This window comes from Salvelinus alpinus, chromosome 2, assembly GCF_045679555.1.
Source record: "Salvelinus alpinus chromosome 2, SLU_Salpinus.1, whole genome shotgun sequence".
Classification (NCBI taxonomy): Eukaryota; Metazoa; Chordata; class Actinopteri; order Salmoniformes; family Salmonidae; genus Salvelinus; species Salvelinus alpinus.
In genome coordinates, this window is record NC_092087.1 from 101,229,675 (window position 1) to 101,247,750 (window position 18,076).

The 18,076-nt window shown below is 37.1% G+C and overlaps 1 protein-coding gene across 1 annotated transcript; it reads left to right on the top strand.

Annotated features, from left to right (window-relative positions):
- Positions 1-4,576: 4,576 nt before the first annotated feature.
- Positions 4,577-12,521, top strand: LOC139547194 (zinc finger protein 180-like). Its single transcript, XM_071356281.1, has 4 exons — positions 4,577-5,290; positions 5,733-5,830; positions 5,966-6,143; positions 10,914-12,521. The coding sequence occupies exons 2-4, from the start codon at positions 5,828-5,830 to the stop codon at positions 11,792-11,794; spliced, it is 1,062 nt and encodes a 353-aa protein (XP_071212382.1). The 5' UTR covers positions 4,577-5,290; positions 5,733-5,827; the 3' UTR covers positions 11,795-12,521.
- Positions 12,522-18,076: the final 5,555 nt, after the last annotated feature.

The window sequence follows — 18,076 nt, forward strand, 5'->3', positions numbered from 1 at the left end:
TACAAAGCATGTAGAGGTCTGTAATTTTTTATCATAGGTACATTTCAACTGTGAGAGACGGAATCTAAAACAAAAATCCAGAAAATCACATTGTATGATTTTTAAGTAATTAATTTTATTGTATATATGGTACTCTATACCATCTACTGCATCTTTCCTATGCCACACGACCATCGCTCATCCATTTATTTATATGTACATATTCTAATTCATCCCTTTACACTTGTGTGTATAAGGTAGTTGTGAAATTGTTTGATTACTTGTTAGATATTACTGCACGGTCGGAACTAGAAGCACAAGCATTTCACGCTACACTCGCATTAACATCTGCGAACCATGTCTATGTGACCAATACATTTTTATTTTATTTTATTGATTTAGAGGCAGGAAGGGCAAAGGGGCATGTGCTCTACACAGGTAGAGCCATATCTGTCCATCTGGCTTTTTACAAACTGAGTACTGCTTCATGTGGCAACAGCAACACTCACATAAATAGTCCATATGCCTCTGGGTGAGAGAAGTTTTCATTGTATTTGGGCATCATTATGTGAGGGGTTATTATGTGTTGTTAGAGATGAGCTTTGGTCAATTTAGCTAGGAATATGCCACCCTCTTCAATCTGTCACCTAATCCTGCCTAATGGGCAGGTCAGCCCTGGAGGAAAGTATTGGCTGTAAGAAGTAAGAGAAAACATAACATCTGGTTGTTTTTAAATTACTTCTCATGACATTGCTTGCGAGATTAAACATTGTAATGAATACTTTTCCAATCTGCATTACCCACTCCAGTCAGCAGACAACGATTAGAGTTTTTTTAATTAATAATACATTTAAAAAAATACAGATCAACAATTTACATTGTTACATCATACAAAACTGAACGCAGGTATTAATGAGAAAAAACTAAAACATACAAAAAATATCAATAAAGTAATAAAAAATATAAACAATTCCAGTGCATTGTAATCACTCTGGAAAAAAATCTTATTATAATGAATCAGGAAAATGTTATTATTGTTATTCTTCACTAGGGTTAATGTTTTAATAAGATAGTTAAATTCAATCAAAAATAAGTGTAATTTTGGTATAGAATTTTGGAATTTTTGTTTGTGTATAAAGTATTTGGCAACAAGAGAAAAAAAAATCACAATAATTTCAATGGTGTTATCATTACAATAGTAACATATTATATATTTCAGGTCAAAAACATGGGTAGTGTTCATAATGGTAAATAAGTATTTTGCAAGGTTTTCCCAAAATGTTTACACAAATTTACATTCAAAGAACAAGTGAGACAGATTCTCACCTTTTCACAGAAAACGCAGATATCATCAATAGCCATAAATTTGGATAACATAGAATTACATGGATATATCTTATGTAAAACTTTCAAGCGCACTTCCTTAACTTTGTTTGGTATACAATATTTGTAAGGCCTTAACCATGCTTTTTTTCTAGACAATGTCAGGAATAAGCATGTTCCAGAAAATGTTTCCTCTCGGTGGAAGTTGGTTTTGTGAATGAAGAATTTGTCTTATATATTTATTACAACAAGATTTCTCAAGTAAGCCCACGCCTTCCAATCTGAGTTCGGGATAAACTTTGTGATCATTACCAAAGCTAAGATGAGTTTTCATTAGTGTAGTTAGACCACTGGGAATAGGTTTGACCACAGAAATAAACTCTCTGAAAGGTATTGGAAACTCTTTCCAATGTTATAAATTGTTCACATGTAAGAATATTACCCGTTGTCGAAAACATCAAGGACAAAGTCAATAGTCCTCTCATGCCAGCTGGGGTAGAACAATGACTTATTTCTTACAGTTCTGTCTGAATTATTGCACAAAAGAGCTTTATGTGGGGAAGAATTGTGCAGGAGTCATATTTACCAGGCCATTAAAACGTGTTGGTGAAACCTAGCCAATTTAGTGGGTAATCTTTCAGGAATATAATTACATTTCAGTAAAAATGTAAGACCTCCCAACTTATTAAACACATTATTTAGAATGAAATACCATATTGAATCAGTATTGATCAAACCTTTTTTTAACCAGTTGATCTTGAAAGTGTTATTTATGTCAACAAAGTCCAACACTTCCAGACCGATAGATTTTCCAGATAGATTTTCTGTTGAAGTTTCTCTTTTCAAGTGCAAAGAAGTAACTTGTGTTTCTTTCTCCCTCTTCAATCCATTTTGCTCTTGACCTTACAAAGGCACCCTTTGATCCGTGTAAAGCTGTTCTAATTCTAGTTGTAAAGACTTGAATACAGACTCATCTTCTTCAGATAGATTATCTTTCTTTAGAAAACTGTCAAGCTTGCTCATCAGCTCTTTTTCTCTGTTCTTTAAGTGCATCAACTCTTTGGCACGTTTAATGGCTACCACTCTGACTTTATATTTGAAAAATGTCCATCTACTTCCATGACCCAAGTCTTTTCTTGCAAAAATATATTCGGCTAACGATTTGATGTTAGGTCATATGATTGAGTGTAGTCTGGCCCAGGAGTGTGAAGGTGAACGGAAAGGCTCTGGAGCAACGAACCGCCCTTGCTGTCTCTGCCTGGTCAGTTCCCCTCTCTCCACTGGGATTCTCTGCCTCTAACCCTATTACAGGGGCTGAGTCACTGGCTTACTGGTGCTCTTTCATGCTGTCCCTAGGAGGGGTGCGTCACTTGAGTGGGTTGAGTTACTGACGTGATCTTCCTGTCTGGGTTGGCGCCCCCCCTTGCGTTGTGCCGTGACGGAGATCTTTGTGGGTTATACTCAGCCTTGTCTCAGGATGGTAAGTTGGTGGTTGAAGATATCCCTCTAGTGGTGTGGGGGCTGTGCTTTGGCAAAGTGGGTGGGGTTATATCCTTCCTGTTTGGCCCTGTCCGGGGGTATCATCGGATGGGGCCACAGTGTCTCCTGACCCCTCCTGTCTCAGCCTCCAGTATTTATGCTGCAGTAGTTTGTGTCGGGGGGCTAGGGTCAGTTGGTTATATCTGGAGTACTTCTCCTGTCTTATCCGGTGTCCTGTGTGAATTTAAGTATGCTCTCTCTAATTCTCTCCTTCTCTCTTTCTTTCTTTCTCTCTCTCGGAGGACCTGAGCCCTAGGACCATGCGTCAGGACTACCGGGCATGATGACTCCTTGCTGTCCCCAGTCCACCTGGCCTTGCTGCTGTTCCAGTTTCAACTGTTCTGCCTGCGGCTATGGAACCCTGACCTGTCCACTGGACGTGCTACCTGTCCCAGACCTGCTGTTTCAACTCTCTAGAGACCGCAGGAGCGGTAGAGATACTCTTAATGATCGGCTATGAAAAGCCAACTGACATTTACTCCTGATTATTATTTGACCATGCTGGTCATTTATGAACATTTGAACATCTTGGCCATGTTCTGTTATAATCTCCACCCGGCACAGCCAGAAGAGGACTGGCCACCCCTCATAGCCTGGTTCCTCTCTAGGTTTCTTCCTAGGTTTTGGCCTTTCTAGGGAGTTTTTCCTAGCCGCCGTGCTTCTACACCTACATTGCTTGCTGTTTGGGGTTTTAGGCTTGGTTTCTGTACAGCACTTCGAGATATTAGCTGATGTACGAAGGGCTATATAAATACATTTGAGTAGTATCTTTAAGAAGTGTGTTGTTTAATTTCCAATATCCTCGAGTACCTTTTGATTTTTTAGTAGCTTGTAAATTCAGGGAAATCAAGTGATGATCAGAAAAGGGAGCCAACTGATAATCTACATCTATAACAAATTGTAACAAAACGGGGGAAATTAGGAATAAATCAATTCTAGATTTACGTGACATAGTTTTGTTGGTCCAGATATAACCTTTTGCATCCGGATTGAAATAACGCCAGGCATCCTCAACACAGAGATCCTTGCATAATGTAGTGATGATATTGCTATTTTGAAGGCTTTGACTCGTTCTAGGAGGAAAACGATCAACAGATGCATCAGGTGTTTCATTAAAATCCCCTGAAATAATTATTTGTTGCTTAAATCCTGTACTTTCCTGGTAAATTGGGTAAAAGGGGTCTTATTTGGATCATGTGAGTTATGTCCATATACATTACAAATGATGAAAATAGCATTGTAAAGTTTAACAGTTACTATGACCCATCTCCCATCCTGTGAAGATGTGGATTCTAGAACGTCACCTTTAAACTTGTGAATAAGTGTCAAAACACCAGCAGAATGATTTGATCCATGACTTAAATAAGCCATGTCTCCCCATTGTGATTTCCAAAATTTCAAATCACTTTCACCCGAATGAGTTTCCTGAAGAAGGACATAATCTGCATTATTGCGTTTACAATATTACAATAAGGCTTTCCTTTCTGTAAGATCTCTCAAACCCCGAGCATTCAGACTAACGATATTGAGTGAGTTGAAAACGAACTCCTGCATTAAAAAAAGAAAGAACACAAACTAGATATCAGAAGTAGTAATGTGAACAATAAAACAAACAGTGAACCTTTAGAGGATTACTCCAACGGAAAACTACGCTCAGCTGAGATAGCGGTGGTTAACAGTATAACAAATCTATTTACTTCCTTTTTTTTAGTTGGCAAGTGTTCATCAGTTGTAGTTCGAACGGTACATTTACTCGTGGCAGTACATTAACTGTTATCTTGGCACTTCCTCTCACAGCGACGCCATCTTGACTTCCCTGAGATGGCGATGTGAGTACTTCAGGTGATGCTTCTTGCGTGACGTATAATCTAGTGGACGGGACAGGAGGCTTCTTCAACAGCGACAACAGATTCAACTACGCAGTAGCTTGCAATCGAAAATAAACCGAAACATTGAACCGTTTAAGACCAACCTTGTGTATATTACTCTTTGTGTTTTGAACATAATTTTAATTGCCTATCATCTAGTTAATTTAATCGTAATTTGCTTGTTAAATTAGCAAATGTGTTTCATTGATACTGCACTAGGCTAATCTCCCGGAGCATGAGCTCACTAAACTCGACGGAGAAATAATCTCTGGTGAAAGGAGAGGAAGAAGCTTTCAGGATGAAAAAGGAGGAAGAGGAGGCTATCACATTGAAAGAAGAAGAGGATGATATTACAGTGAAAGAGGAAGATGGGAAAGAGGTTGTCAAAGTGGAAGAGGAGGAGGTAGAAGCTTTCAGAATCAAAAAGGAGGAAGATGCCATAACATTGAAAGAAGAGAATGTAGTGAAAGAAGAGGAAGAACCTTTTAGAGTAAAAGAGGAAGAGGAGGCTATCTCAATAAAAGAGGAGGAAGACGTTTTGTGAGTGAAAGAGGAGGAGACTGAAGATCCGATTAACCCCAGTGAGTATTGTCTTAAAAACAGGGAAACTATGCAGTTCTTGAAATAATGCTTTTATTTTAAAGGGGCATTCTACTGAAGTTCTACACTGTCGGAATTGTTTAAGGGCCAATGTGCCTTTGGTACATATTTTTAGGACTTTTAAATGGTTTTTATTGCATTCCCCACGTGGTCTATATTAAAGTGCACTTGATCTAGTATAACAGGCTTTTAAAATTCAATATCGGTGCATCATTTCTACTTAAAATATCAAAGGGACTTAAAAGGAACCGATTTTGCTGAACGACCCTTTTACATTGAATTAATCACAAACAATATTAAAAAAGCATAATTAAGTTGGTCAATTTAGGTCCTTTTTAGACATATTAATACCTTATGTAAGACCCTATGGTTGGAATAGAAGATCATAAGTTGACTGTCTGTTTGATGTTCTCATTCACACAGGAGAGAGACACGACTATCGTGGATCCTCTGGGGAGCCTCAACAACATCCTGATGCTGACGAGTCAGAGAAGAGTCTCTCTAGATCAGAACACCAGATGGTACAGCTTGGTCTGGTCTAACATACAGCTTGCTCTATCGGGGTCTGGGCTGGGTTTCTGTAAAGCACTTTATGTCAACCGTGACATCTGCATCCATAATGATATGTGTCTGTGTCCCCTCTTTATGGTTACCAGGACAACGCTAGCCCTTCCTCCCTCCCAGAGTCCCCGTGTCATGCCTCTCCCGGTAGCGCAGTACTGCTGGGTATGAAGAGGTTGTCTGTGCTGCTGGTGGACTGCAGGAAAACAACGGGGCTGAGTGGAACTGCGAGAGGAGGAGAACAGAAGAAAGGATCAGATTTGACACATCAAAGTAAGTGCTGTAGTTTAGTTTGAACAAATAAAATAGATCTGCCCACTGGTATGAATTAAATCAAAATACAAATCAAATTTGATTTGTCACATGTGATAAATACAACAGCTGTAGACCTTACAGTGAAATGCTTACTTACAAGCCCTTAACCAACAATGCAGTTTTAAGAAAAATAAGTGTTAAGTAAAAAACAGATAAGTAGAAAGAAGAAAAATAACATATAACAATAATAACAAATATTTAAAGGACAGCAGTAAAATAACAGTATCGAGGCTGTATACAGGAGGTGCCGGTACAGAGTCAATGTGCGGGGCACAGGTTAGTCAAGGAAAAATACTACTATTACCGAGCAAGTGGTAAAGATTCATATGGCACCCATTGTTGGAGGACTGTAACATCTAATGATGAGACATTATGGAGTCTTAAAGGAGGACTGTAGCATCTAATGATGAAACATTATGGAGTCTTAAAGGAGGACTGTAGCATCTAATGATGAAACATTATGGAGTCTTAAAGGAGGACTGTAGCATCTAATGATGAAACATTATGGAGTCTTAAGGAGGACTGTAGCATCTAATGATGAAACATTATGGAGTCTTAAAGGAGGACTGTAGCATCTAATGATGAAACATTATGGAGTCTTAAGGAGGACTGTAGCATCTAATGATGAAACATTATGGAGTCTTAAAGGAGGACTGTAGCATCTAATGATGAAACATTATGGAGTCTTAAGGAGGACTGTAGCATCTAATGATGAAACATTATGGAGTCTTAAAGGAGGACTGGGATGGGAAAGGAAAGGGGATATCTAGTCAGTCACAACTGAATCCATTCACCCTAAATGTGTCTTTCGCATTGAACCCAACCCCTCTGAATCAGAGTGGTGCGGGGGCTGCCTCAATCGATGTCCACGTTATCGGTGCCCGGGGAGCAGTTGTTGGGGGTTAACTGCCTTGCTCAAGGACAGAACGGCAGATTCGAACCAGCGACCTTTCAGTTACTGGCCCAACACTCTTAACCGCTAGTCTACAAATGTTCCAACTTTAATTCATTATTTCTCAATGATGCTTTAAAGGAGAAGTTTACCCAACATCCAGAAACTCCTAAGTGATTCCATACATTGAAACTAGTCCAGTGGAGTTTGTCCTCTCCCTCTCTCTCTCCCTGTAGTGCTGTACTGAAACAGCTGCAAACACGTGACTTGTGACGTTGCTGGATTACGCGGGCCTCGCTCTGCTGCTTTGCCAGTTAATTTGTTATTTTATTAGTTATGGCTTTTTTTTTCAACCCATAAAACATATACAAATATGATGATGTCATCGTGAATTCATGATGTGAATGAACAAGCCTTTTCATACTTCACAACATGGCTGTATACATTATTATATACACTATATACATTATTATATACATTATTATATATACTATATACATTATTATATACACTATATACATTATTATATACACTATATACATTATTATATACACTATATACATTATTACATACACGATATACATTATTAAATACATTATTATATACACTATTATATACATTATTATATACACGATATACATTATTATATACATTATTATATACACTATTATAAACATTATTATATACACTATATACATTATTATATATACTATATACATTATTATATACACTATATACATTATTATATACACTATATACATTATTATATACACTATATACATTATTATATACACTATATACATTATTATATACACTATATACATTATTATATATACTATAAACATTATTATATATACTATATACATTATTATATACACTATATACATTATTATATACACTATATACATTATTATATACACTATAAACATTATTATATACACTATATACATTATTATATACATTATTATATACACTATTATATACATTATTATATACACTATTATATACATTATTATATACACTACATACACTATTATATACACTATATACATTATTATATACACTATATACATTATTATATACACTATATACATTATTATATACACAATATACATGATTAAATACATTATTATATGCACTATTATATACATTATTATATACACGATATACATTATTATATACATTATTATATACACTATTATATACATTATTATATACACTATATACATTATTATATATACTATATACATTATTATATACACTATATACATTATTATATACACTATATACATTATTATATACACTATATACAATCATTATATACACTATATACATTATTATATATACTATAAACATTATTATATATACTATAAACATTATTATATACACTATATACATTATTATATACATTGTTATTACACTATATACATTATTATATACACTATATACATTATTATATACACTATATACATTATTATATACACAATATACATTATTATATACACTATTATATACATTATTATATACACTATTATATACACTATTATATACATTATTATATACACTATATACATTATTATATACACTATATACATTATTATATACAGAATATACATTATTATATACACTATTATATACATTATTATATACATTATTATATACACTATATACATTATTATATACACTATATACATTATTATATACACTATATACATTATTATATATACTATATACATTATTATTACACTATATACATTATTATATACACTATATACATTATTATATACATTATTATATACACTATCTACATTATTATATACAGTATATACATTATTATATACACTATATACATTATTATATACATTATTATATACACTATATACATTATTATATACACTATATACATTATATACACCATATACATTATTATAAACACTATATACATTATTATATACACTATATACATTATTATATACACTATATACATTATTATATACACTATATACAGTGCCTTCGGAAACGATTCAGACCTCTTTACTTTTTCCATATTTTGTTAAGTAACAGCCTGATTCTGAAATGGATTTAAAAAATAAATATTCCTCATTAATCTACACACAATATTCCTTAATGACAAAGCAAACACAATTTTAGAAATTTTTGCAAATGTATTAAAAAATAAAAATTATTCAGATCCTTTGCTATGAGACTCGAAACTGAGCTGGTTATCATGCTTCCTTTGATTATCCTGTGTAGCGATGCTCCCCATCCAACCTGACAGAGCTTGAGGGGATCTGCAGAGAAGAATGGGAAAAACTCTGCAAATACAGGTGTCTCAAGCTTGTAGCGTCAAACCCAAGAAGACTCAATGCTGTAATCACTGCTAAAGGTGCTTCAGCAAAGTACTGAGTAAAGGGTCTGAATACTTATGTAAATGTGATAATACAGTTTGTTATTTTTAATAAATTAGCAAACATTTCTTAAAAGTTTTTGCTTTGTCATAATGGGGTCCTGTGTGTAGATTGATGAGGGGGAAAAAACAATTTAATAAATTTTAGAATAAGGCTGTAACCTAACAAAATTTGGACAAAGTCAAGGAGTCTGAATACTTTCCGAAGGCACTGTATATATATCTACTGAATAAAAATATAAATGCAACATGCAACAATTTCAATGATTTACAGTTCAAATAAGTCAAAGTAAATAAATTCATTAGGCCCTAATCTATGGACTTGACAGGAGGGCAGCCATTGGTGGCCCTGGGAGGGCATAACCCAGCCCAGCCAATCAGAATGAGTCTTTCCCCACGAAAGGGCTTTATTACAGAGATAAATACTCCTCAGTTTCATCAGCTGTCCAGGTGGCTGGACTCAGATGACGTGGACCTCCTGGGCTGGCATTGTTATAAGTGGTCTGCGGTTGTGAGGCCGGTTGGATGTACTGCCAAATTCTCTAAAAGAATGTTGGAGGCGACTTGTGGTAGAGAAATTAACATTCAGTTCTCTGGCAACAGCTCCGGTGGATGTTCCTGCAGTCAGCATGCCAATTGCTGTTTTGTTGTTGTAATTTTTTTTCTAAATGTCTGCGCAAGAGGGAAGGTTTGATCGAGTTGTGAGAGACTACTTTTGCACATAACACTGTGACTGAGGAAAGGCACTACTCCCAATATAAGTGAACCCCAAATCAATGTAGTTCTCATCATATTTGTGCCTCTCCGATGGTCCAACGTCCCTGTCTGTTGTTCGGTGCTTTCCCAGGTAAGGGGGCAGTAGCTGTTCGGCTGCATCAGATTCACAACTGTCAGTGTCCATGCTAGCTGGGCTAACAACAAATGTAGAATTACTGATGCTAGCATTGGATGTGCTCGTGGAAGCAGAACAACTTGTGTCGTCGACAGTTGCAGGTGTAGTACTGCTGGTAGTAGCAGTACTACCAGTAGAGCTGGTATGTGTGTCTATGGACGTGGGCCTTACCTTTTTTAACCATCTTTCCATTTTAGAGCAAATGGAATGAACAGCAGCTACGTTTGGCTACATAATTATTTGACTAGGCTACCTGTTTTTGACATTGTTGTAATTTAGCGAGAACACTAGATGGTTACATTTTATTTTTGGCAGTGAAATGAGGCTACTCAGGCGAGAAAAAAACCTCACCCAAATATATAGCCTCGTTGGAAAATATAAATGGACTGTTTGAAAATGAAGAATATATATATATATTTTTTTAAATGTCAATCACATTTTTATTTGGCGCACCCCGATGGCATTGTCCCAGTTTGTGAATACCTGATGTAGAGGTTTCATTCAGGTCTCTCTTTAAATAAACACTGTCTTTGTCAGGAGAAAATACGGAAGAACCAGAGACGTCCAAACCAGCAAGACTACACCTCTGCTCCCAGTGTGGAAAAAGGTTTGCCACATTAGGAACCCTGAAAAGACATGAGTTGACACACACAGGAGCGAAGCCACACCATTGCGCCCAGTGTGGAAAGAGTTGTAGCCGCTTAGGACACCTGAAATCTCATGAGCGAATACACACAGGGGAGATGCCATATCATTGTGCCCAGTGTGGAAAGAGTTTTAACCAGTTAGCTAACATGAAAAAACATGAGAGGATACACACAGGGGAGAAGCCTTTCCATTGCAACTGTTGTGGAAAGAGTTTTAACCAGTTAGGTAACATGAAAAAACATGAGAGGATACACACAGGAGTGAAGCCACACCATTGCTCCCAGTGTGGAAAGAGGTTTAACCAGTTAGGTCACCTGAAAGCTCATGAGCGAATACACACAGGGGCGAAGCCTTACAATTGCTCCCAGTGTGGAAAGAGTTTTAACCTGTTAGGACACATGAAAGCTCATGATCGAATACACACAGGGGAGAAGCCTTACCACTGCTCCCAGTGTGGAAAGAGTTTTAACCGGTCAGGAAAGCTGAAAGAACACATGAGACTGCACACAGGGGAGAATCCTTACAAATGCTCAGACTGTGGGAAGACATATTTCTCATCACAGTCACTTAAACGTCATGCAAGAAATCACACAGGGGAGAAGCCTTACCACTGCTCCCACTGCGGGAAGCGTTTTAACTATTCAAGAAAGCTGAAAGATCACACGAGACTGCACACAGGGGAGAAGCCTTACAAATGCTCAGACTGTGGGAAGACATATTACTCATCACCGTCACTTAAACGTCATGTGAGAATCCACACGGGAGAATAATTACTTCTCCTAGTGTGTAAATTGATATTTCACATCACATTGACTTCATTACTTCTCCTAGTGTGTACATTGATATTTCACATCACATTGACTTAAAATTCATCAGAGAACATACACAGTGCTCCCATTGTCTTATATTGTTGACTGGTAATGTTTTTACCTGTTTATACCGTATGAAATTGAATTGAACACAGTATACTCAAACATATATTTGTATGTTTTTATTAGAAAACATTAATTGAATATGGAGTATGTCAGTTTGAATATAGAGTAGATCAGATTCCATGTGTTTAAATGGTCCTTTTTTAAACTCTGACTGTGTGTGTTTATCTGGGTGTGTCATTCCTCCAGCACTACAGATAATCAAGTGATATTTGGATGTGATGCATTTGTTCCATTGTTTACATTTGCATTGTTGGCCCACTGATGATTTAATGAAATGAAAATGTTCACAGACTCTGTAATGGAAAATGTTAATTGTATGTGTCCACATAACTGAGTACTAACCTTGTGAAACTGTCCTATTATAATCTCCTGTTCCTGGGAGTATCATCCTGTGTTGCAAACCAGCTGCACCTGTGTCCTTGTATGAATAAAGTCCCTCCCAGGAACAGGAAACTATAAAGATATGTGCTCATCACCCAATGCTTTAGGAATTCAGACTGTCTACACTGCGCTGTGTAACTGTTATTCTCTCTGAGCTCAGAAATAAAGAATCTTGGTTTGACTTGGACTCCAGCAGATCCTTATTTTATAATATCCACCACAACTCGCCCACGGATTGCTGTTTCATCATTGTCTCAATGAAGAGTTCCTCGTTCCACTTTCCTGGGGGAATGTGCAAGCCTCCCACTGGTTGAATAAACGTTGTTTCCATGTTATTTAAACAAAACAAATCAATGTGATGATGTTAGATCAATGTAGAAAACTGATTGGATCTGTAAAAAGCCATCAACACAGGAATGTTTATCTATGTTTCACCCAACTGGCAACCTAAATCCAGTTACAGGTGACATTTTGTGTTGATTTCATGTTGAATTCACTTTACTTGACTACTCAAAGAAATGTAAATAGAAACTAGATGTTGAACTGACGTCTGTGCCTAGTGGGCTGGTTTGAAAACGTGGCAGGTGTTGGATCAATATCCACCTTGGTAGCTAAGTTTCTGTACAATTTGCCCCACCAGAAATGTTTCCATCAAACATACCATAGCACCATGGTCTAGCTGAGTAGAGAGAGAAAGACAATATCTAAGAGATAGAAGGAGAATTGAGAGAGAGAGAGAGATTTTGTCATTTTTTTCCACTTTCAGTTTCTCTTACTTAGTTAGCAAATGCAGCTAGCTAGTTTAGCCTACTCAAACACCCTGCTGAAACAGAGGAGTGCTATGTTAGCTAGCTGTCTATGACTATCCAACACAACACTGTAACTCTTCCAAGTCAAGGTAAGCTTTTGGTTTGACTAATTAGTTGCCACTGGGACCCTTTGGTGTAATTGCTAAAACTGCTTACTGTACACTGCATATGAGATGAGTAATGCAGGATATGTAAACATGATTAAAGTGACTAGTGTTCCATTTATTAATGTGGCCAGATATGAATAGTCTATGTATATAGGGCAGCAGCCTCTAATGTGCTAGTGATGGCTATTTAACAGTCTGATGGCCTTGATATAGAAGCTGTTTTTCAGTCTCTCTGTCCCAGCTTTGACTGTACACTGTAACGTTACTGCATGATTGTAGCAGGTTTACTAACGCGTTAATTCTATTAGCTGTGTTGACTATGACGTTACTTTAGCTAATATGGTGACAACGATGCTGTGTGTAGCAGTTATGATATGGTTGGCTTGGAAAGTTTTTTTTGCCTGATCACATACAGCTGATGTGTTGTGCATTGAAGTACAGAAACAAAGGGAGAAGGTGATAAGAGGAGAGCACATAGATGTGAGAAGGAATACAACGTGGCTGTAATGAAAGTGAACTGTGTTTACACCTACGTTGTAAACTTCATTCATAGGCTAGGTCGTAGCAACCTTATGATGGGTAAAGGGAACATTTGAGAATCATGTAGTAGTCTAAACCTATCGCTGTTACATTGAACAGGGTGAATGGAATATGAATGACAGTCATCCAATATGCTGTAATAGAAATAAGGCCATGCTCATGAAAAACAAAATGGTCCTCCCTCATCTTAAACGGCACTGACTACCACTGTTAGGGTGGTGGACCATTCTTTGTACACGCGGGAAACTGTTGAGGTGAAAAACTCAGCAGTGTTGCAGTTCTTGACACAAACCGGTGCGCCTGGCACCTACTACCATACCCCGTTCAAAGGCACTTAAATATTTTGTCTTCCCAAGTCACCCTCTGAATGGCACACATACACAATCCATGTCTCATTTGTCTCAAGGCTTAAAAATCCTTATTTAACCTGTATCCCCCCCTTCATCTACACTGATTGAAGTGGATTTAACTAGTGACATCAGTAAGGGATCATAGCTTTAGCCTGGATTCACCTGGTCAGTCTAAGTCATGGAAGGAGCAGGTGTTCTTAATGTTTTGTATACTCAGTGTAAAGCGCTACAGATATTCAAGTGCTATTTGCATGTGATGCATTTGCTCTATTGTTTACAGGACGATTTGTATCTTATAGAGAGTGGCTTTAAGGGAAAAGTACCGTCACATCTAAATAAAAACGAATGTGAAAAATTAACAGAGAAAATGTGTATTAACACACTACCTATTCATAGAAGTATTTATTCATCATCTACATATTCCTATTAAGACCTACATCTGTGTACAGGAAAATCTTAAATCAAATCTTATTAGTTGTAAGACGTAAGTGAAAATATATCAGCTTATTGTTAAATTATTATGACCTTCTTTCCGACACAAAAAGTGTAGTAACTGTTGTTTCCAAACTGCGCTACCTACTCCAGTCAGCAGATGGCGATGTGCGTCTTTCAGGTGAATAATCTAGTGGACGGGACGCTTCTTCAGGAACAACAACACGGCTACTCTTTCAACCACCTCGGTAGCTTGCTAGCCAACATAAAACTGAAAGATTGACGCTTTAGACCATGTTAATGTACATTAGCTAATCTCAGTGTTTTAAACAAATTTCTGTTGACGTATCAATTGGTTAACTTGAACCTAATTTGCAAACTTGTTAAAGACTGACACTGAGCCTAGCACTAGGCTAATGCTAACTAGCTAGCTAACCAGCTAACTAGCTAACCAGCTAACTAGCTAGCTTACATCTCTGACCATGAGTTCACAAAGCTACTCCTCCCCTGCTAAAGAAGAGAATGTCTGCTGGACGGAGAAAGAAGCTCTGGGGCTGAACATTGTCTTTGAAGAAGAAGAGGAGGGTGTTACAGTGAAAAGAGAAGAAGAAGCTTTCAGAATGATACAGGAGGGGGAAGAGCATATTACAGTTAAAGGAGGGGAAGGAGCTTTCAGAATGGTAAAAGAAGAGGAGGATATTACAGTAAAAGGAGGGGAAGAAGCTTTCAGAATGATAAAGGAGGAAGAGGAGGCTGTTATGGTGAAAGAAGAGAAAGAACCTTTTAGAGAGGAAGAGGATGCTATCTCTATAAAGGTGAAGGAGGAAGACGTTTTGAGAGTGAAAGAGGAGGAGACAGAATATCAGATTAACACCAGTGAGTACTGTCTTAAATAGGGGCACACACTGTTGTTGAACTAATGTGGGGTTTTAAAGGAGCATTCTACTGAAGTTCTACACTTGAATATGTTGTTCAGTACTGTATAAATTGTTAAAGGGTCAATCTGCCATTGGTACATATATTTTTGGGAGATTTAAATTAGATTTATTGAATTAGATTTATTAAAGTGCACTTCATCTAATATAAAATTCAATACTGGTGCGGAATTTCTTCTTAAAATATCAAAGCGACACAAAAGGCACCCATTTCATATAACGACCCCTTTACAATTGCATCACACAGTATTTTATAAAATCATGATAAAAGACATATTCATTCCTCTTGTAAGACTGTGATTGCAGAAGAAGATCATAAGTTTACATTCTGTTTGATGTTCTCATTCACACAGGAGAGAGACATGACTATGGTGGATCCTCTGGGGAGCCTCAACAACATCCTGATGCTGACGAGGCAGAGAAGAGTCTCTCCAGATCAGAACACCAGATGGTACAGCTTAGTCTGGTCTAGCATACAGCTTGCTGCATCTGGGCTGGGTTTCTGTAAATCACTTTATGACAACCGTTACATCAGCATCCATAATGATATGTGTCTGTGTCCCCTCTTTATGGTTACCAGGACAACGCTGGCCCTTCCTCCCTCCCGGAGTCCCCGTGTCATGCCTCTCCCGGTAGCGCCTTACTGCTGGGTATGAAGAGGTTGTCTGTGCTGCTGGTGGACTGCAGGAAAACAACGGGGCTGAGTGGAACTGTGGGAGGAGGAGAAGAGAAGAAAGGATTAGATTTGACTCATCAAAGTAAGTGCTGTAGTTTAGTTTGAACAAATACAACAGATCTGCCCACTGGTATCTGTTACCAGGACAACCAGCAGAGTTCTGTTAGTTGACAGGAAGATAGACTGGTGGATATGGATGTTATGAATATCATAACACTGAAAAAGGATTCTGCCAATGAAAAGAGAGAAACCAATAGACCATATCAAACCTTAATGAAAGTTAGCTTTAGAGAGAAAGTTTCAAGAGGATCCGATTACAAAAACTGTTCCTTAAAACATTATGGATGTTACATTGCCTGTCCCAGTCAACCCCCTATCTTTACAAGATTCTAGAACACGCAAACTAAACTCCAGACACTTCAATGTGGTCTGTATTGCTTCATTAACATCTGATCTACAGAACTTGTTAAAAATGGCAAATATATATATTTAAAACAAGCTCCATAAGCCTTTTCTAAAAGCCATGAAATATGATTAAATGAAAAGCATTTATATTTATATATAATAGCTACACTACACTATACCTAGATTCTTCAAATATTATAGAGTCTTAAAGGAGGACTGTAGCATCTAATGATGAGACATTATGGAGTCTTAAAGAGGACTGTAGCAGCTAATGATGAAACATTATGGAGTCTTAAAGGAGGACTGTAGCATCTAATGATGAAACATGATGGAGTCTTAAAGGAGGACTGTAGCATCTAATGATGAAACATGATGGAGTCTTAAAGGAGGACTGTAGCATCTAATGATGAAACATTATGGAGTCTTAAAGGAGGACTGTAGCCTCTAATGATGAAACATGATGGAGTCTTAAAGGAGGCCTGTAGCATCTAATGATGAAACATGATGGAGTCTTAAAGGAGGACTGTAGCAGCTAATGATGAAACATTATGGAGTCTTAAAGGAGGACTGTAGCAGCTAATGATGAAACATTATGGAATCTTAAAGGAGGACTGTAGCATCTGATGATGAAACATTATGGAGTCTTAAAGGAGGACTGTAGCATCTGATGATGAAACATTATGGAGTCTTAAAGGAGGACTGTAGCAGCTAATGATGAAACATTATGGAGTCTTAAAGGAGGAGTTTTCCAACTTGCTGGCGTGGGGATTCGAACCGGAGACCTTTCGGTTACTGGCCCAACATTCTTTATCTCTAGTCTACAAATGTTACAAATGTTCCAACTTCAATTCATGATTTCTCAACGATGCTTTAAAGGAGAAGTTTACCCATAATCTAGAATATCAATATTAACATAATCACTAGTTAACTACACATAGTTGTACTGCGTTACATATGATCAATGATGCTTTAAAGGAGAAGTTTACCCATAATCTAGAATATCAATATTAACATAATCACTAGTTACCTACACATAGTTGTACTGCGTTACATATGATCAATGCGGTGCCTGTTAATTCATCATCAAATCACAGCCTACTTCGCCAAACGGGTGATGATTTAACAAAAGGGAATTCCCCGTCAGGGTATATGCAGCAGTTTGGGCCACCTGGCTCGTTGCGAACTGTGTGAAGACCATTTCTTCCTAACAAAGACCGTACTTAATTTGCCAGAATTTTACATTATTATGACATGACATTGAAGGTTGTGCAATGTAACAGCAATATTTAGACTCAGGGTTGCCACCCAATAAAATACGGAACGGTTACGTATTTCACAAAAATAATAAACGTTTTGTTTTCGAAATTATAGTTTCCGGATTTGACCATATTAATGACCTACGGCTCGTATTTCTGTGTGTTTATTATACACTGCTCAAAAAAATAAAGGGAACACTTAAACAACACAATGTAACTCCAAGTC